The 22,996-nt window shown below is 33.1% G+C and overlaps 2 protein-coding genes across 5 annotated transcripts in view; one reads left to right on the top strand and one right to left on the bottom strand.

The window, feature by feature from the left end:
• LOC117125169 (extracellular tyrosine-protein kinase PKDCC-like) overlaps positions 1-5,675 on the bottom strand; it is a 17,859-nt gene extending 12,184 nt beyond the window's left edge. The window contains exon 1 of the mRNA XM_033271583.1: positions 5,657-5,675. The gene's annotated coding sequence lies outside the window, so the exon portion shown is untranslated. The remainder of the gene's footprint in view (positions 1-5,656) is intronic.
• The window catches only part of LOC117125168 (afadin- and alpha-actinin-binding protein A-like), a 36,205-nt gene continuing 15,807 nt past the window's right edge, over positions 2,599-22,996 (top strand). Inside the window, exons 1-3 of one of the 4 annotated variants that reach the window (XM_033271579.1) lie at positions 2,599-2,693; positions 17,951-18,187; positions 20,550-20,707. In XM_033271579.1, coding sequence (XP_033127470.1) covers positions 17,960-18,187; positions 20,550-20,707 — 386 coding nt within the window. In that variant the 5' untranslated portion in view covers positions 2,599-2,693; positions 17,951-17,959. Of the gene's footprint in view, positions 2,694-7,129; positions 7,149-10,243; positions 10,433-14,531; positions 15,056-17,950; positions 18,188-20,549; positions 20,708-22,996 lie in introns of those variants that run through there. The other 3 variants (XM_033271582.1, XM_033271581.1, XM_033271580.1) reach the window with 3 other exon arrangements.

The raw sequence follows: 22,996 nt of genomic DNA, 5'->3' as shown, positions 1-22,996 counted from the left end.
TTTTGCGAACTTTGAATGGGCTTCTTTTCGACACGAGATTTTTTTTAGGCTACTTTTGCGAAGTAAAGGGTAGAGGGTGGATTGGGAGGGATGGAAATTAAATTTTGGGAATTACTATAAAACTATAAACACGGACCTATTAATTAATAAGGTCTATGCTATAAATAAGGCCACTGCAACATCAATCTGGTCATGGAGAGTATTAACCAGCATTAAATCACCTAGATGGGCTTCTTATTACTATGACAAAAGGCAAGCAAAGATTGTATTTTCTAAAAAAACTTAAGAAGCTTAATGTAGACAACACCATTCTTATCTTGTTTTACAATGCAATAATACAGAGTGTTTTAACTTACTGCTTAATTTGTACATATGAAAACCTGACTAAACAAAATATAAAGAAATTAGACTCCATCAGGAAGACTGTTAAGAAAATTGTTAAAGACGACATTATACATTTAGATTATATTTATGAAAAATACACACTAGCTAAACTTAAGAAAATAATGACCGACACAACTCATCCACTACATAATGAATTTACTTTTAACAACTCAAGTTTCCGTCTAAATGTACCACCCACCACACGTTGCCGTTATAGAAACTCCTTTGTTCCCAACTCCATTCACCTTTATAATAACAATATTAATAGATAATTTGTAGTTTTAATTAGTAGTACAGTAGTAAGTTTAATGTGTTTAAGTTTAAGTTTAGTTTAAGTTTAACGTGTAATTGTATTTAATTTTCTTTGCATGTTCATCTTGACTAGATATTGTTTGGTGCTAATTAGTTTCTATATTTTTGTAATTGTTTCTTTATTTTTTATATGATATTAACACTTGTTACCTTGCCATTGATTGCAATTTCTGAGTTTTATTTCAGACAATAAAAGAATCTTTTCGATGCTAGTTTTTGTAACAAAAAGGGGTGGGGCTTCAATTTGGCTTTTTCACGAGGTATATACTGTATATTGACTTTTGAAATAGTGGTGGCGCCAGTGTAGGATTTCGACACATGATACACATTGATCTCTGTTTAGCGTGCGTCGAATACAGTGTTGTATCTCAGCAGCGCTGCAAAAGGAGGTAGATAGGAGGGACCACCCCCCCCCCCCCCACCGTTGGGCAGGCTTCCTGTCGGAGAAGTAAGGAGATATTTTTCGGGGATAACAAAATTTTATTCTGGCCTGAATTGGATAGGCCTGTTATAAATTAATAGTTTGGACGCCGAAGATCACGATGCCCTGTATAAGCGTCTAACCGCTTATTAAAGGGTGTAGGCTGGAGGTGGGGGGGGGGAGGGTGCGCTTCTTCTCCCATAAAATTAGCACTACAATAGAAAATTTGCAGGGCAGCAAGTAGAACTCGATTAGGCCAACCCATGATATCACACATAGTGGAGCAAAAGATAAGCTGGAAAACCTTCGGGATTTCTTTAGTACAGTACTCCTTCCCTATTGTCCAAAAACACAATGTATTTTGGCTGGTGAAGTGGTAAAACTACCGGCTAAAATTCATCCTTTTGTTACATGCTAAAACAACTTTTGAATTGCTTAGTGTGCAGGCCTAAGTAGCCGTAAGTAAGTTAAATTATTAGCTTTCATTCGAAAATTCCTTGCCAACAGACGTATCCTACAGACGTAAATATTACAATTCCAGAGCAGAGGTGTTTTTTTCTTTTTTTTCCCTTCTTCTTCTTTTTCAGACGGGATCGAGCCCAAAATGTGCTCTCTCTTAAAACCCCACAATTTTTGTGTTGTTTCTTTGGTGAAAAAATCTATATTTTTGCAAAAGGAAAAAAAAGGCTATAGACTTTGGGTGATTTTGGCAGTGGCGTAGAAAAGTATTTTTCATTGGGGTGGGGGGGATGATTGAAAATTCTTGGAATTGACATAAAATTACTGATGTCGTACACACCCTTCAGTGTGAAAATGTGGCTTGCTTTGCAAGCACATCTAACATTTAAGGAAAGAAGAGCCTAGATTGGTACCAGATAAAATAATTTTGTTATCAACATTAATTAGGGCCTATGCTAATTTTCATCTTTGTAAGTAAGCGCATAAGACATTGCAAATTATTTCTGTGACAGTCTTTTGAAGTGTGTAAAGCTCCATTTTATCCCATACATAGTCAAAATATTGGGGGGGATGATACAATGGACCATCCCCCTTGTCAAATATTGGGGGATATATCCCCCCATCCCCGAGATCTACGCCTATGGATTTTGGTGTTGGTCTGGCTTGGCAACACAAACTTTTTTGGCTAATAGAATTACAATCTTGAAATGCCTGAAATAAAAAAACATATGTAGCGCCACCTATTTATTAAAAACAAATTACATTTCCGAATCCGAACCTTCTAACCTGTCTCTTATACACATCTAGATGTGTATAAGAGACGGGGATGATACAATGGACCATCCCCCTTGTCAAATATTGGGGGATATATCCCCCTATCCCCGAGATCTACGCCTATGGATTTTGGTGTTGGTCTGGCTTGGCAACACAAACTTTTTTGGCTAATAGAATTACAATCTTGAAATGCCTGAAATAAAAAAACATATGTAGCGCCACCTATTTATTAAAAACAAATTACATTTCCGAATCCGAATTTCAGCGCCCCTCATTCGCTTTTGAAACTGGAAAAGAGGGTTGCAAACGAAACTATTTAATTTTATCATTTTACACGATTGACGTGAGTATATGTACATTCTGTTACTTAAATTATGATTGTTATTACATATGTGTTTCTTTAAAAGAGATTGTTGTAGGTACTATATTCAATAAAAACATTAATATTATTAGATGAATCAACCTTGTTTGTAGGGTAGAGTATTTTTCGAGTGCCTGGCTGAGCACATTCTTCCATCACGGGAGGAGCAGGCGAGCGCAGCAGACGAACTGTGTCACAGCTGTCAAACAAAACATTTTTGTTACATAATAATAAAAAGAAAAATAATGATTAGGAAATCCATCTTTCAAGGCTTATTAGGCAGGTTCGGTGGATTTAGTGATTCATGATTTTCTTTTAGATTTTAAATTAAGTTTTCCTTAATTTAATTTTAAACGTCACTGCGATGTGACATTTCTTTCAGTAAGTAGGCCTAGGCTAGGCGGCCTGCTGTAGTAAAAAAAATAGATTCTATCTAGGCCATGGGTGGGCATAGAAATCGGTCCGAGGGCCAAAGTGAATTTTTGATTTAACACCGAGGGCCGCACCCAAACTTTGATGTTTCCAGTAAGCTTCCAAAAACCTCCAAGCACTGTTTTTACATCACTCTATTCTCAGTTTTAATGTTACTTTTTACATATTAATATGGATTATGGTTGGTGTCGGGCCGTAAAAAACAAGGTGTTTTCTAGCCAATTTTGATTGGCGGGCCGCAAAAATAGGGTCTTGATTTTTGACTGACGGGCCGCATGTGGTCCACGGGCCGTACTTTGGCCACCTGTGGCCTAGCTAGGCCCTAGGCTAGTAGTAGATCTCTGCACTTGTTTGTGTTTACTGAAGTGCATGCGGGTCTGTGCCTAGGTCTATGATGTACTTTATGATCTGCAAACCTTCAGCTACTACATTCATGTATTCAATACCACGACCACGATAATGAAAAATAGCCTTGGTCAATCATCGGGAGTAGGGGAGGGGTAAGCCTAGGTGGGCCCAGGAGAAGAGAAACACAAAAAAATCATAGAAGTGTTATGATTATTATATTAAAGTTTATTATATACACACACACTTCTGTGATAAAATAAATAAGCATATGTAATTTAATTATTTCACTGGCTGTAACAAAATTGCCATCATGTTGCTCATAGGCTGCACAGTGGCCTATGCTTGGCCTTCCTTCTAACCCACCCCTGTAGGCGTATCTATAAAAATGTCAAACATAGCATACTGTTGCTTTAGAAAGCAACTTACATTTCATGTTAGTTCACTATTGAAATATCTTTCGCAATTTTAGGGGTTAATCCCCTCTTTTGTGATTCGATCTGTTCATGTTTATTTGTTTCTGTTTTTTTAAAGATCTGAAGAATAAATCAAATCAAGTTTGTAAAAATATACAGCCCAAAAAGAGTTCATCATAAAAACATTTTATTCAAACTTACTCATCACATCAGTGTTAACCCAATTAAAACATTTTTACTGGTAAAATTGTCCATAAAGATTCGGCTATGTGCTTTTGAGTGGGGTTTAATGATTTGAAATAAACAACAACAAATACAGTCATACCCAAGGCTAGGCATAGACTGGAATGATGTATATATTGATAGAAGGCTGTTTAGGTGAGAAAGGTGAATGCACTTGTTGGTGAGTTGGATTGTTTTGTTTTGATGTTTGATTGTTGGTATATTATTCTACTTGGATACCAGCATGGTGTCAATGCTATACACTTTATACTTTGTCTTTGTATGCTTTACAAAGGCATTTATTATAATAGCCCCTTGTTTAACTTTATTTTTGCAACTTGATCAATGGTGTAAAATACAGTTTTCTATGAAGAATAATATTTGTGTTTGATTCAGCCAACCAGCAACTTCGAGCGAATATCCACTGTACAAGAAATGTTCAATGTTGCTGTGACATATGCCTATATTACTACTGTATTAAAATTGATGATAATAAAACACTATTAGCACATAATTGACAAGTTTTTTAACATTATGATTTTTTATCAAACAGTTTGATGAAAAATTTACTGATTGACATTGAACACAGATTTTTCATCAAACCGTTTTTGCTGCTTCATCCATGTGCATCAAAGATCTTATAATCAATATAGGGCTCTCCGTGGTTTTACTTGTAACAATAATAAAATCGTCCATTTGCACAGAAAGTAAATGTAATTGATTGAGAGAGGGCTTCGTACAGGCCTGGAAAACAAAATTTGTGGCTCCAACCATGAAGATTATCTTGATCAAATGCCTCCAAGAATGTTATATTTACACTATTATAGCAAAGTAGTAGTAAATAATAGTGGTTTGGAGCAAGTAGAAAGATTTGCATTAAATTGTGATGTGCAAAAAAAAAAAAAAATTCTTTTTCTAAAATTAGGTTATAGGTCAATGCCTCCGACCGCCGGTCCCGCACTTTCTCCAGCCCTGATGGTATAATCGATTAATATTTGGTCATAAAATATGTTTACCCATAGAGCTATTAAACAACTAGAGTGCTGAATTGGCGAAGCAATGCAGAGCTGTGTATGTGTAGCGTCCAAGATGGCAGCCGAAGGAAAGAACCACCTTCTGACCTGGTATATAGCCATAAATAAGCCTTCTGTCTAACTTATTATTTCATTAATCATTATTTATGATGAATAAATGATTAAACTATCCTAGCAAAAAAAAGAGGCCTGCTGGAGTATCTGATTTAGAAATAGGGTACTGAGGAATGAAGATCGAAATCGTATCTACGCTACAACGCTCGAATGTCAACATAACAGTATTTTTAATGTTAAGTTGAGAACACCATTGAAACGATGCTTAGTGCATTATGATTGGCTGAATCTACGGCAGCCATCTTGTATGGTGTACACACAGCTCGGCTGCGTTTTCCGACTATCGAATACATTGGAGTTAGCGCTCTAGTATCCTTAATATTATAAGTGTTAGTGTTTACCTGATTTATTAATTAGTTTGATCAAATAAAAAAGTACTTACTATTGTAGGCCTACCCATGAAATCCAAATTGAATTGTTAAAAGATGTTGTGCATATGTTATTTGAATAATTGACAGCTTGCAGTAGCAAATGGCAAATACCACAATAGGCTCTATGTAAGAACTTTGCTCAGTGTTTTTATAGGCCCATGACTCCAAGTAAACAAAGCCTTTGTTATTTGCATAATGACTTGATATACTCTACTGTATGTTATACAAGAAATGCAAGTTGTGTAAACTAAATATACAATACTAAAACCATCAAATTCATACCAGCATTCATAATTCTAACATCTACTGCCAGGTATTCAAACCTCGCCTCCAGGCCAAATTTCCAGCCCACTGGCGGTTTTGATTCGTTCCATGATATTACTCAGCAATGAATCATTTTACTGCCCTGTCGATTTTCATTTGACGATGTGAGAGACTTTGCTGTTAAAGAAGTAAAGGAATTGAAGTTTCATACTTTTCCATGGGCAAACGAGCGTGACTTCATCTTCGAACTTTAATAATAATAATAATAATAATAATAATAATAATAATGATGATAATAATAATAATATGTAGGCTTTCATATAGCGCTCTATACAACTAAGTCTCAGAGCGCTTTTCTACAAGTTTGTTATTTTACAGGAAAACGAAATATAAAAGAAACATTGAGGACGAAATTAACTTTTGAGTAACGGTAACAACAAACAGAACTCTATATTGAATCAAATAAAAAAATAAAACATACACTTCTCCTTAGTAAACAAAGATAAACAGAATATAAACATAATGATGATTGATTTTTAAAGTTTTTGTAAAATACTGGTAAATCTTATAGACAGTTTTGTGCTTCAGGAATTATTTAAAAAAAATTATACTTAAAAAATATTAGACTATTAAAAAAATACATCTTTTTATATTTTCATTGTTGAAATTCAACCTTTTGTGTAGTAATTATAAGAATCATGTCATAATTTGTAGGCCCTACTGAAGGCTTTTACTAAGTTTCACTTTGAAATGTCTTGTTTATTCAACTGTGATTGTGAGTACAGATATTTCCTATTTTTATCTGTCTACTACTTGCTGTTTTTTTTTCAAGCTGAGCACTTTTTCATCTTTGTTTGCAAATTTACATTTGTATTGTTAAATATCAAATACATAAACTATTGTAAAGGCAGTACCTGGTTTACATCCCTTATATTAAGTAAACTCGTTGGACCAGAAATGTGTATTGGTTTGTTGACATAGGTAGACCTGGCAACCACTGTGTTAACAATAGACATTTTTTAGCTACCGTATTACTTGTTAATTTGCATTTTAAACAATCTGGAATAGACTTTATTTAACCTTATTTGCTGCGGGACAGGAAATGTTTAAGGTATTCAAGGAGAAGATAGTTGTAGGACAACATTTAGTTTGAACTTCTGAACAATTCATCTCTCCTTGTATTTATCTAGTATTACTCAATAGTCCATGAATGCAGCATGTAGATAGTCATGGCAGATGGTAAGCAAACCTTTTAGATATTTATTTAACATATTTTTATTATTTCCAGCTTAACCTGTGCGTGTAAGCACTTGGTGATTTAAGTTGCAACAAATTGCAATTTCCGATGTTGGTTATCCTGATAATGATATACACGTTATACATGTACACTTTGTCTTTTAGCTTGATTATTTGTATAGGATAGTATTAAATAAGAATGTACCCTCACCAAAAATAGTTACCAGATGTGAAGCTTACAATTAAATTTATTTGGCCTTACTTGAGACAAAATACCTATTTTAAAAGTCATTCCGGTAAAACTAAGAATGTCTGCAGTTTTTCTTTCCATATAGTTGGTTTCACTTGTTATAGCGTAACACAGTTCCCTCCGTCCACTTAAGTGATTAATATATTAATATATTTAATGACAGAAAACCACACAGGAAAAGTTAAGGGTCTCAAAGGGCGGTGTAGACTACTGTGTTTGAATGCTTTGTATGGTTAGTAGAAAATATTTTACAGTAAATAAAAGAATAATTAGTGACAATTACTTTAGTGAGGAAAATACAATAAATTGAATAAGGATTGGTTATCGTCAAGGGTGAGACAGTTTGATCAAAATGTGCTTCCTTCCTCGATAGGCAAGTTGCAATTTCTGAAATGTCTGCCATAGCAACGCTGTAACCTTCAGCCTTATTTGTCCTATCCAACAGCTTGTCTTTATCTTCTTCAAAACCACAGATGGCAACACAATAATTTAATTGAAAATTCAAAGGAAATAAATATGTTTGAGAACACTTTTCAAATTTTTTCTTGGCTCTGTATTATAAGAATTCTGATTATTTTATGAAGCCATAGCCTCCTACGGATTTGAACCTCAACCCTAAGTTTAAGTGATCGAAGCTAAATTGCTATGTTCCTACAAAATTAAAAACAGTTTGAAGTGCTATGTCAGTTGACTATAGTATAAATTATTTTGATTTACCTGAGCGCCATAGTTTTTTTTCTTAACCTGATTAATACCGCAAAGAGAAGATTTGTTGTCCTGTGATATGATGTCCAGCAGTCAGCCAGCTGCCTTATTCACATCTTTCATCAGGGCTGCCAACATTTTAAAAACAGAATTTGGCTGACATGGTCAAGATGAACACTGCATCATCATATACTCCTACAGTACTAGAGTACTCTAAATGATTTTGCCATACTGAACTGACAGTCTGAATATTTGCCTGTGTTAAACTTAGCTTTGGTGTTGTCAGACTACAGTATGATACTAGGCCAGTACCATTACCTTAAAACCTTGAATAGAAGCCCAGGCTTGGTTTACACATATGTTTAGGTGGTTTAATGCTGGTTAATACGAATGTAGGTATTAAGAATGGCCCCGGAAAAAATGGCCCCAGTAAAAATTGCCCCGAATGACAAGTAGGTAAAAATGGCCCCAATGAAAAAATTCAGTAATAGAAATGATATTTTTTTAAAAATCTTCAAATATTTAAATACTGTAATAAGCAAGAATTCAATCAATAACAAATACAGTACACAACAGATGCAAATGTACTGAAAGATTATCAGAAAACAACGGCCATTGAACATTTTTTGATAGTTGAAATAAGTTTTAAAAACATTATTCCACTAACAAAGTAGAGGAATGACATATATACAGTACTTCAACTACCAAAATATGCAACTCATAGATAACCACAAATTCACTTTTGTTAAGTATCAAATGAAATAACTTTACATGTTATAAACAGTTTTCTGGGGCCATTCTTACCGTACACCATGGTACAGGCTGATGTTAAAGTGGCCCTATTTAAAATATTGTCTTATAGTACAGTAATTTCCAAAATTTACAACATTCATTTTGAAAAGAAGCTCCCCTCTGTACTTTGCAAAAGTTGACTCGAAAAGAAGCCCATCTCGAAAAGTAGCCCGTCCAAAGTTAGCAAATAAAAGAAGCCCAGGACTTCTCTTCGAGCTTTTATGGTACGTTATCATACTACTGTAGGTTTTTGAGCAATTATAATATGTGAAAATATAGAGCTTTATTTAATTTGTGTTATTTGATCACTTCTAATGAAAAGATAGCTCAAGGTATAAGGATGCCTATGTTAAGGCGGTACAGTAGTTAGTGGCACCCCTACCTTACCGCTTGGCCACTCAACTCCCATTTGTTATTCAATTTCGTTTTCATTGGAATGTTGCAGATACAAATTTTTTGTGTTCATATACCAATTAATTTGTTAAAACCATATTTATACTATGTAGAGGGTGACCTTCCAGCTAACCTTAGGTCAGCTGATATTAATAATACAGTAATGGTCAGATATAGCGCCTTTTCCTGTCTCAGTTATAAAGCACTTGCATCATGCACAAGAATACCTCCTAAAGAGTAGGTAATCACTGAACCAGAGTATAGTAAACTGTAGTTCAATGTCAAATCATTATTTAGACAATGTTAAAAAATTATTGAATAATCAGACCATCTGGCAAAATCAAAGTGCAGAATCCTTGGTGCACCATCCTTCTCCTTGTTCAATTGGTACCCCTTCCAAGGTGACTCGGATGGAATGGGATATTCAGGCCTACCATTTTAAGTCGAGAAAAAATTGTGGTATTTGAACCCAGAACTATGCGATTCGAAAGCTGCTGTAGCATCTTAACCACCGACACCTCCACTACAGAGAGAGACTATTTGTATGAGGATACTTAAGTAGTGTACATATTAATAGATTGTATAATCTTTGAATTGTTTTCATTAAATTAACATAATTTAATCATCAAACTTTAGTTTAACAGTGCATTGATCCTCATGAAGATTCATGAATGCTGAGTATACAATAGTTGGCAGTTTATCAACAAAATTTTACAATGCCACATGGAATATTTTTTTCCTATTACCTTGTAAATATTTTTTTTAAATATAATAATTATATTGAACTCTAACCTTTGGCTTGTGACCTGAAGCTATGGTAATTAAACAAGGACTTCCTTTAAAGTTTTTTTTTTTCAATGACAGGAAAGTGTCATAGAAAACTGTGATGATAGTCCTGTCAGTGTCAGACTAAAGTAGAGAATGAATCACAGAGTTTCCTGCCAGTGCCATATGAACTGTGTGGGAGACACCAGTACATAAGAACACTGTGTTGCTATTACATTTTTAACAACTACTATACGATGACATTCACTTTTATGGATAATAAAGGATTGAAGCTTTTAACGGATTTCCATTGATAAATTTTAAGTAGCCAGTAGAAGGAATAAAATGAGGTTAATAATATGTGTTTGCTTGGCCATTTCAGGTAGGCCTATCATTCCAATGTTGGTCAGTAAGTTTTTCTGTTTCAAATTTCCTTTGTGAGTATGTCCTTCAAATTAGTTCATTAATCGTATTTTAAATTGATAATGTGATATTATTATAATACAATGTCAGACACGTATACAGAGATCTGAGTTGATAAAAGCTGTTTGTCATGATATCTACTGATAGGAAACGCACTAATGATTGGAATAAATACAAGTCTAGGCTTGATGTTTTATTTGTCAATCTCTTGCTGGACAAGTTAATTTTCTTTTACCAGCTGTGAGACATAGTTCCACATTCACTGTAGTGTAAGTCTAACAGACATTCTCTCTATGGCAGGGGCATGGATTTGGAAATAGTAGGTCAATGAGCTTTCATGTACACTAAACATTATATTTTACTATGCCTGATTATAACTCATGGCCTAGCTAATTTTGATTTTGATAGTAAAAACATGTAAACATTCTGAATTTACGGAAGATGAGTTTGTTTCCGGATGACTTTTGCTTGCTCTACAAAATGTAGGAATTACTACTGATTTCCGGGAGACTTTAGACCACTGAGTAATTAAATTAATCAGCATCGTAGGCCTTAGTTGAAAAACATTTTACTCGATTCCTTTTATCATGTAGCTTTATGAACATACTCATAATCCATGAAATTTCTTAGCTTTCAGGCATTAGTATTCATGAAGCAAAGCTATAAGGCCACTCTTTTTCTCCATCTGATTTTTGAATGTTTTTACACTTCTGAATTTTCAAATTTAAATGTCAAAATTTAAAAATCATTATTATTAAACACACAGAATGCACATGTTTCCAGGGTGTGGCATCCAATGATGAACATTTTTTTACTAATTGTATTCATTAATCTGTCATAACATTGGATTTCCCAACATATAGTTGTCAGAACTTGTGAGACACAGGATGCCCACTAATTAATATTCATTTGTAATTTTGAATTTTCATCATTCAGTTATTAACATACTGTAGAAGCTATCAGGATGCCCATACTGTATTCAGCACATTATTATACATTGTAAGTCTCGAAACCATCACCGTTTAGGTTGCGACAAATTAGTATGAATTTAGTGCACACTTTAGTAATTTATCAAGGTGGTTGTGTGTCAATTTCACTCATAGATTGACACATATCCAACTACTGCACTGTAAAGCATCATTTCCTCTCTATAGTACAGTACAGTATGCAATTTTCCAAGTCATTCTGTAGCACTTTTAAAGTTCAGTCTAATTCTAAATACCTTGCCTTTTTCTATTATTGACATTTCTTTTATTGTTAATGCCAGGTATTCCATACATTTTGATATTATTTCTTGTTTGTCAGGTTTTTTTCGCTGTTTACAAATCTGCTGACACTGTTGCCCTTAGTGTAACACTACTGCCTTAACAAACCCCTAATCCCTATAATATTAATAATAATAATAATAATATTTATTGGCAATCATCAAGAACAATTATAGCCTGGAGTGAGAATAGGCAGAAGCCCAAACAGATACTGCACACACTCCACCTTACAAAGAAAATACAATTAAAGTATCAAGAATAATTTAATATACGAAATATAGTACTTAGAGCAGATTTAAAAGATGAGATAACTCCCCTTTCTTTATAAAATCCCTGGGTATCTCAGTCAGAGGTAAGCTATTGCCATATTTACCTCTGGTGCCCTACTCAAGTATGTATCCCTACACATAAAGCATTCTGACCTTCATAAAATAATTATTTTACACCTTAATGACAAGATAGTTGTGAAATTAATCTTAATACTACTACATACAGTAGAATAGAACTATAATTACTACAGCTTGTGATGCTTTCGTTAATTTTAATCTTGTTTTTAATTTCCTATTTACCCTATATACAACAAGTGGGCTTGTTTCCTATTTAAGTTTGCAGTGTACAATTTTATTTATTCAAGTTTAATGTTTCCGATAAAAGTTCAAAGTTCATTTATAAATTCATTTTCCAAAATCGTCTTGTTTGATATTTGGTGTTGATTAACGTAAGGAAGAATGCAGTATTGCCATGTATGAATTTATTTTACATTGTTTATTTGAAATGCTTTTAAGTCTGACTTTTATGAGCCTCAATTTAAATATAATTATGCAAATTGAAATTAATAATTATGTTTTAATATTAAATAGAATTATGTGAGTTACTATGCCTACGAAACTTATGGCAAGTGCAATTATGTTCAATAATTGATAATACCGTTTAACACCAAATCAAGTAAACCTTGATTGATTCCATTGTACTGAGATATACATTTATCACTGAATGCTCACTTTGCACAATGTGTTGCAATCTACAGCACTAAACTTAAATCTTTGCTGTCTCTGAGTGCACTCATCCATCTAGCAACCATTATCTGTGTATTGCTCAACCTAATTTACTCAATAACTTCACATTCCTCAATTAATTTTGCGTGAAATTATCATGTCTGATTGAAACCAAGTTATTCAGGTATTGTACCTAAATTAGCTTCATTTCACTTTTTAAGTTGGAGTAAAACTAGTTTTCAAATGGTGTTGTTAGTAGAACAGGTTAAAAATTTAATACCTCTGTGAACATTGAAAGTGGTTAGCAAACCAATGGCAGTCAATTGTAAGTTTGTTTTGTAATTATTTTATTTATTTTAGAACAACAATAAAATTTCAACAAGTTGTTTTAATTCAGTGGAGAAAAATTCCTGAAGTACAGACAGTAATTGAATGTGGTAGAATCTTGGGATTGAAAAACAAAGCTTCTTTTGGGTTTTTTTTTTTTTTTTTTTTTAATACTACTTGATAGATACTGTACTATATCAACATTATGAAAAGCAAAGTTGATCCAAAAATTAATCAATAATATTAGAAATGTCAATATGTTTTTTTATAGTACGTTAACATAACTGTTGATAGGCATCAAAGAATTAAATTGATGTTCAGTTAAATGCTTATTGACCATTACTGTACCTATCAAGCTAAAACGCTAATTGCATATATTGTTGAATTTAAAAGGAATATATTTGCCTGCTTTGTATTTAAAGTATTGTCTGTATGGTGAATTTTTTCTGCTATCTGAAGTGATTGTGTGGCCCATAAAAATGTTGTTGTCTCCATATGTTGCAGAACGGGTGGTTTATTATAGTTGATTCCATCCTGATAGTGTAATCTGCCATACAGTACATAACATCTCCCAATTATGAACCTCCCATTTACGAACTCTGGATTTTACAATACCAAATTTGCGGCGATGACGTCATTACGAACGATAGTTTTTAACTATAGATATATTTAGAAGTCTTCAGAAATAATTTAAACGGTTACATCAGCTAAGAAAGAAAACATTGAAAGCAATAAAGCTAAATTTAAAGCAAGAAATCTCAATCGTTTTCAGCCGTGATTGTATTTGAGTTGTGCATGCTTGTTCAGGCACACTGTACTAGGTAGAGTAAATCTCACTTTTTGATCATTAGGGGTGCTATTCACATGGATTTGCGATCTTCATGAAAAGTAACACTCGTTTTGGGCATTTATGGTCATATTTTCATTCGGAAATCACTTAAAATTAATACTTCACAGTGAGCACATGTAATTTTGGCTTCTGTAAAGTATTACTTTGTTGCAGAAAACAGTAAATTCCAGAAGTCGTAAATTTGTGACAACATTTTTCTCACATGGCCAATGCTTAGGCCACCTAGCCTAGCCCTATTTTGTAGCATGGCCTAGGCCTACACTCACCACACTGAGATGCTGAATTTAGAACTCTCTGAATTGCGAATTTTCTCATTTACGAACCCTGTTTGGACGGAGGGGTACGTAATTGGGAGATGTTACTGTACTAGTAGGTCTATATTAGGATGCAAATTAAATATGAAGTGTACAGTAAATAGGTATTTATTAGCAATAGATAGATTTATGTTGATATAGTATCATTTTAGAATGATAACTCATTGTATAATATCTAGATTAAATTATTATTTAAATCTAGATATTCCATTCCAGTCCCAAGGTGCTTTCAACAACGTGGGGAAATATGAGATTCTGCTCTTTGCTCAGTTACTTTTTAATCAACCACTTAGCAACACTTGAATTTTTGAAGGAATGGTTGATGTTGAAGATCAATGCAAACATGCGAGGAAAACCAAAGTGCAACAGGTTGACAAAGCAGTTTACATAGTAGTTCATAGTTCAGCCAGCAATTCTAATGATTAATAATAGAAATTAAGAGCATCATCATACGTTGCCAATACTTTGAATAGTACATAATCAATAATATTGGATGTTTAACACCTGTTGAGCTGTGTGGAGGTAGCTAGACCACTAAGGCTTCCTGTGTACTGTCATTGAAAGCATCTAGGTCAGTGAAACAGTAAATTTGACAGTTCTCTGATTGGCTGTACTGAGAGACAATACCTGCCAAAATGAGAATAAGTATAAATAATATACTGTAACAGTATTGCATCTTGAATGTTGAATCTAGACTGGTACAGTATACAAAGAGTAGCACATACTATCTGCAGGTATATCCAGTTGTTTGTTGTTTGATTGGAACACTGAATAGAAGCGCTACGGACAAGAAATTAGCATCATCCTCTTCAACCGTTGTTAGAATGGCAGGTTTGTACAATTGGTGTTAAGTCTAATTTCTGTAAACTAGATTATTTTAATTTGATAATTTTGTTTATTAATAATTTAAAGTGAAAAATGTAGTTTTCATACAACAAAATAGACTACAGTATTCTAGGTAAATACTTGGCTAGATAATTTCATTTATTTTATATAATTTTGTTTTCTTATTTACTGTAGCAAATATTTTTGCCAAAAACATCCAGACAGAGGAGAAAATAAAAAATAACATTTTATTGGCGGATGTTATGGGATAGTTAGATGCTTCAAATTTATATAATTAGGAAAAAATATCTTATCTTTAGAGATTTTAAGGTGGCGGAGGGTGTAATAAAAAAAATGTTTTAACTTTTATTTTTTTCTGAAATTTACATTTTTTCATGGAGGCAGGTGTGCTAATTGACTTGAAAATAAACTTATTCGAAATCATCAATAATTTGCAGTCGGCAGGTTTGCTAAACAAGGTACAAAGAAAGTGTTGCCTAATAACAAAAGATGCTTGCTTTCCAGTCCCTGGTCACTGCAGGATTTTTTCACCTGACTAAAAACAGATCCATTCACTACACCTCAAGAGACTTGCATCATTCCATTCTGTAAAGTACCGAGTGTACTTGCTGTTGGATGTGAAGGGGGAAAAAATTGAATGAGATGTTATGAATTGCAGCATTTTTATGATTTAATGAGTATTTCAAATTGATTGATGATGTAGCAGCTTTGACATTGCATAATGAACTGATCATCAAAACGTAATAATGATATGAACATGGTCTATGAACACACCTTACTACCACCATACCGAGCAAACACAAAACATGATAGTATTATAGCGAATGTTGATGCATGTCAGAAATATAGTGACACAACGTTGCACCAACATTTGCAATGTTATTTTAGTCGGAAATTATGTTATAAAAAATTGTCAGCTGGGATAATTCTATGTCGTACCAATAAATCTACATAATGTATAGTAAAAATTGCATATTATGCAACTACATACAGTATATTTTATTGGGTAATATACTGATGTGCTTTATGCAATGTATAATATCCAACATCAATGCCATACTGGAGTAAGAATTATGACATGGTTGTTGGTTATTGATTGATGTAAAACTACATATTTGTTTTTGTGAATTATACCCTTTAATGCACTCATAGTAAATACCTTAAGCTTATATAATGCAATTGATTGGACAGGACATTCATTATGGGCAGACACTAATGTGATCAGTATAATGTTATCATTAATCACAGTTCTAGTCTCGGATCAAGGCTGGTTTATCAAATGCTGATAGTGAATAAATAGTCTCATTCCATGATCGTATCACTACTGTTAAAATATTTTAATTTAATGATAATTTATTCTGTAGAATTGAGGCATTTATTTAGAAAAAGAAAAATTGATGCTTGAATAATGTTTAGGTGCTCGTCTTTCAACCCTAGGTTCCCGGGTTCAAATTTTTCTGTAGTGAGTCGCTTACAATATCAAACATTTTCACAGACACTACTCTCTTTCAGAGGTGTTAATAAGAGTTGCAAAACCATTTTCCATTGTTTTTTGTGAAGTCAACTAAAGTACTGTACTTGGTTACACATAAAAATGTATATACATGGTTACATTAAAATGGTTCATCAAAATCTATTATTTTAAATGTTGTATGTTATTTTGAATCAACATATTTTGTGTAAAAGTGTACAAATTTGTCTACGCGATAAAAATTTATTTTTGGGAATATCGCAATGTGCATAATTCTTTGTTTTAATGAAAAACAGGTCTCGTTTTAGAGACCACTCCTGTGGAAGAACACCTCCAATTAAAGACCATATTTCTGCAGTCCCAAATTACCTTCTTATACCTTTTTGGTAATTTTTTTTTTTCTAATTTAAGACTAAAGACCATGAAAACCTTGGTCCCAAAAGTGGTCTTTAATTAGAGGGAGTCCTATGCATCTGGCTTTGTTAGGTATTAATTTTTTTGTTAAATATTCCATATTTGAAATGATAAAAAGTTTTTAACTCAAGATGCTTAAATAATTCATTTAGATTATTGAACATTTAAATGACTGAAAACTGAAGATGTGTCATTACTGTAGTAATTGACACATTCAGTTGCCAACTCAATGGTGTGGTAATATTACACGTTTTATACTGAATTCACTCATTGTTAAGGAGGAAGTGCAGAGGATCATGTGACCAAAATAATTATTGTGAAATGCGTCAGGATGCTGGTCATCAATTCACATGCATTATGTGATTAAGTTAAATTCATACATTTTGTCAGCTTTGTTTGTGTTGCAGAAATATGATTTAATTGATTGATTTCTAGTATTATCATATTTATTATTACAGGACTACTTAATACTATAGACAGGTGGCATCCATGAACCACAGTGGTTTTTCAGAGATTTCTGTCTTTCATATAATGATAATTTATTCTTTATATAACCATTAATATTAAGAATGTAATTAATAATACTTCTATTTTCATTGTTTTTATAATATTACTTTAATTTCAATGATTTTTATTTAATATGATTTCCTGGTGGGGACACAAATTTTGTCATCAAAGAAACAAAATTTCAATATTTGTTATGGAAATGATTTGTAGTATTGGTAGAGGTATTATGTACAGTAGGATATAACCTATGACCCACTTAGCTCTACAAGACTGAATTGCTTATTTGTGATGTAGCAGCACTCATTCTACAGTAAGCGCCTTTTCATGTCATGTACTGGCTGATAACATAGGCTTCATCTGTCTACATGAGTTATACAGAGATATTTGGTGATTGTGTATGTTTGACATATTATATTTTGATAAAATGTTTAAATATGATAATAAAATAAAAATAAAATAATATTGATAATTTTCTTTGTATATTGTAGATCGACTAGATGACTTGTAGGCTGGTCATGGCCGGTTGGGAAACATCAGGCACCTATCCTTTCCAATCTCCACAATCAATAACCCATGACGATTTTATAGATACTTTCGTCAATAAATCGTACCCACCTCGACAAAGTACATTAAATGCTCTGAAATTTTCGCCATCACCAAGAAAAAGTGGAACCATGTTTTGTACAAGAGATAATATAGACCAATGTGTCTCATACCTAGACCAGGTAAGTAATTTTTCATACCAAGATCAATAATTATATAATTACTGCTCATTTTTACATTTCACTTTCAGACTTTTGTTTTTTTTTCAAATAATTTGTATTCTTACATTTAAAGTGAATTCATGAGGGTTTCTTTTTATATAAGCACTATAAAAATATTGAAACCATTATTATGACTGTTGAAAATCTTTATTAAGAGTGTTATCATTCATTTTTCATTATTTTCACTATTGTAAATATTGTTGAGTACTCTTCAGTTAAAGATTTGTCTCCAAGCTGTTCCTAACTTTTAGTATAGTTGTCTCACCTTTGGTACAATAAAAAATAGACCTACTACACACTGTGCAACTGAATGGTGACGCTCTGATTCACAACGCCATGGTCAAAGGGAATAACAGTTGCTGGGGATGGTGCCTCTGTGTTTTCTTATAGTTGATAGTCTTGATGCTCGCAAACTCTGACTTTCGGTATAAACCGCTGACTTTCAACTTTCTGATACTTTACTATCCTCTGCTGGTTAAGTAATACTGCTATTCACTAGTCCCATCAAGTTTATTGTCTTTTCTTAAATGTTTGTGTGATACAGTAGGACTGTATTTTTACTCCTCATCAAGAACGAATTATGACTTCATTTGTATATCTATAATAAATAGTAGCTTGATTATGTTCAGATTCAAACCATGTGTTTTTAATTGTTAAATGTACGCTTAAATGAACTAGGGATTTTTAAAGTGTGGCCTACAGAACATAGGAAGTGCGAACTTGTTGATTGTAAGGTGTATGCAGCTACCTGAAAAACTGGAAAGGAAGTTGTGGAATACATGAGCTGAGTTGATTAAGCTTTAATTAAGCAACATTTCATATCAAAGTCAAGAACATTTAATTTTAACCTCTTCCTTTTTAGTCAACAGGGTACTACTGTACAAAAATCACAATACTATAGTTCAGAGGTCATTTTTTGCATCCTTTCCATTAAGTATGTTTCTTTATATTTAAGTCAAAATGAACATTCAAAAGCTCTTCTTGTTGTTATCTCATTTTACACTTTGTCTGAAGCTTTGGTTTCCATACAATGGCTACATTCTATTGCCAGCAGCATTCGGTGATGCTGATTGGTTGGTCGAAATGGGGAGCCTTTCCGATCGCGTCTGGGACTGTTAATCGGTACAACGATTGCACTGAAAGCACTGTAGCGACAGTGTAGTGATTTTAAGAAAACCAGGCTTAAAACTGTGGATGGATTTCAGCTGCTCATTGGTTGGATTGTCAAGCTCTTTCAGGCCTCTACAGTAATTCCATTCGGAGTGTAGCAACGGACGCAGTCCGTACAATGTGTTGGAATTTTTTGGACTATTTCTGTAAATTTACAAACTGATTTCTGGGATAAATTCCCTCTTACTTGCCATTGAAATTGTCCTTTTTCATGTACCTGAGCAGAGGTAGCTTTAGGCTAGATTTTTAATAGTTTTTTTGGTATTGGAACCAGAAAACCACATTAGGCCTACTGTAGTTGGCTTGGTAATGAATTCTTTTAATTTAAAAAAAACATGGAACATGCATAGTACGAGGATCATACTTCATTCAATTTAAAAATACCTTTTAAATTGTGATAAACTTTTCTATTTCTGTCATAAAATTGCTAATAATATTAACAGTGAGAGCAAAGGTTCTCTTTGCTACTCATTTTGTTTGACCGGTCAAAATTATAAACATTTTAGATTTATTGGATGTGACGCAAAGCCTGTCTGGACGTGCCTGCTGACCGTCATGAGTAAGCCTTCTGCGCTATCAAATCGTATAACATACTTGCAAATTATCTATAGGCAAATTGGCCCTGGAAATAACTGTATGGTCCGGCTAATCTGTTAGCACATGAGGCTGGTAACTTTATATCAAGTTCAAAATTTGCAGTTAAAGGAAATTCAGTGCTTTAATTCATATTCCACAGCACAAAATGGCTAAACCCTGCCTTTTGTAAAGTAGAGTGGAATGTAAATTGACATTATTTAGTATGTGTTTGTCTAATAAGATTAATAATCAAACCAACAAAAACCTTTAAACTGCAAAATGAAATCCTGATTGCCACTGAAGAAGTATTATCAGTGTTGCAATACTGTCTGCAACAAAAACGTGAGCATTACATTTTTTTCTTGGAATGATGACAACAGTGAACAGAGCAAATTTTAAAATTACACCATTTTAGAGAATTTATTTTGAAATGCTGGCAAAATTTATTGATTAAATTGTACCTTAAATATTTGATGTTATTTAAAGTCCGATATTAATATCTGCTAATTTTAATGTCCCAGAAGAAGTTTATATCATATCTTGATTTAAATATGAAATTGATTATATTTCGTTACAGGAGATAACATTACTGGGCTTCCAATCATTATACACTCCAGCTATTCATGAGAGTACATCAGCTGGAACATTTGACGTCACCAAGTTGATTAACTGTTGCTTTGACCTTATGCAACGACATCAAGAAACTAGGAGGTTTCAAGAAGAATTAGAAAACAAGTAAGATATAAAATCACTTTGCATGGATGGCACGGCTGGTTAAGGATGTGTTCTAACGAACTTTAAAGGTTGTTAGTTCAAATTGCGTCTTGTTATCAATTTTTTTTTTTTCCAATTTAAAAAAAAAAATTTTTTTTAAATTTTAAGATATTTTAATTTTGTACATATGAACATTCTAAATATTATTTTTTTTTGTACAAATAAACATCCTAATTATTTAAACATTTCTATCTTATTAGCTCTTCCAAAAAACCCAATATAATAACTTGCGCCTGTACCGTATTTAAATGTGGAGGAATGCGCGGACCAATGAGCGGTTGCTCTTGTTTTCACAAGTCGACCCTATAAAAAGAATAGAATATTCCACTACGTACAGTAGTTTTATCAAGTCATTTATTATAATTATTTTATTAATTCACGTAATCAACATTAGCCATGTTTTACCTGGCACTTGCAGATTGGTATAATAATACATTTAATCAAGATACACTAAAACAAATATGGATCTAATTTCTGTCCTTTGTCATATGAGGTTGAAAAGAATTCCATTTCCTTTCAACTCCTACAGCACTTTTCTTTTCCCTCTAGTTAGCTTTATCTATTCATGGCCAACAACCTGATTATCTGACAATATTAGAAGATTTAGCACATTGATAGTGTCTAAAATGAATAATTTAGTTTCAATTATCGACAATCTCAAGAAGTCAATAAGAATGATGAACACTTACAAACTAACTACTTTCACTTTGTCACTAATTAGGTTCAGATTAATAATAACAATAATAATATTTATTCGAACATATACCTTCAGATCAGTGGCACTGATGCATATTAAATGATACAAAACAAATGTATCAAGATTCTTTAATTACTAGTACATAAAATAACAAGAGCAAGAGATAACGAGGTTACATCTATTCAGCATTTTAACGTTTCGTGTATACACTATTAAAACCTGCTTAAATTAAATCATGCAGGAAATATATATATATATATCGTAATTGGGTTTTTGGCAAGGATTGGTAATTGTCAATAATTACTACCACCACTAACAGAAAAAAAAATAAATAAAAATAAAAACAAATAATAAGGATAAAATAAATTGTCTTAAAATTGAAAAAAAATATTGAATACCAAGATGCAATTCGAACTCACGGCCTTAGGTTCCTTATAAGGCATTGTTAACTGACTGCGCCATCCGTGCGAAGTGTCCTATTTGTGGTAATTGCAGTAATGTACAGTCCTTGTTTTGTTTTGTAGGTGTAGAGAGCACCCTGGGGTCAAACTTAAAATAGGGCCATGAACATTTGTTGGAAATAACCTCTAGTTTATGTACAAAATGTCTTGCGTGTCCATTCAAAACTGGCGACGCTAGACACTTTTAAAGTTTGTAACAATAGCTGTGAGGTCCACTGTGCGCGGACCAAAAAAAGATTATTAACCTAAACACAATAATAATGCTGCTGATGAGATAGGTAGCTCTTCAAATGTATATGAACAAGCAGAGACATTGACATGAACAACATGATTCGATTGTCACAAATTTTTAAGAGCCACCTGTATCACCAATTAACACTACAATAAAGTAAGGGTAGAAAAAACTACAAAGTACTCAGTAATACATACTTAATCTACAACAAGGATTGTAAAACCACTAGATATCAATCAATATATAAAGTACAAAATGTTAAGTACACTTGGCTATAACTTGAAAATAATTATTTCCACCTATGATATCTTAAGTATAATCTGTAAAAAGAATTTGACTGTCCGAATTATCGCAAAGCTGTATGCAAGGCCTATGTAGAGTGTTTGCATACTGTATTGCCCTGGATTCTATATTGCATAAGGACACTTCATTGCATAGCTTAATTAGCTGCATTGCCCCTGTTTAGCCAGACTATCTGCATAAATTTCTGCATTTTATGATTTAGCCAGCGGCTATACACAGCAAATGACGATTTTATTAGCTCATATGTCGTGAGGAGACCATGTATTATGCGCTGTACAAATCCCCTAAAATTACCATTACCATAGACTACAGTATTGTAGCAAGGCCTTGCAGTATGTAGGTCCAGGACATTCTCTCATGACTAAAATATATCAGCTGCTAAGGCTTAGGTCCAAATAAGTTGCATAAGGATGGGAGATTGATGATGCCTTTCTTGGGCTTTTCTTCTCCAGTGAAATTAAATAAAAGGCCCTAAAATATCATGAAGGAGGATACAAGAATAATTTTTAAAAGTTAAGTTATAGAATTTGGTCATCTCGTAGTTATATGGCTGTCTC

This window comes from Anneissia japonica, unplaced genomic scaffold (assembly GCF_011630105.1).
Source record: "Anneissia japonica isolate Jap-2015-1 unplaced genomic scaffold, ASM1163010v1 scaffold9_len2422644_cov172, whole genome shotgun sequence".
NCBI lineage: Eukaryota > Metazoa > Echinodermata > Crinoidea > Comatulida > Comatulidae > Anneissia > Anneissia japonica.
This window is presented reverse-complemented; position numbering and strand designations above follow the sequence as displayed.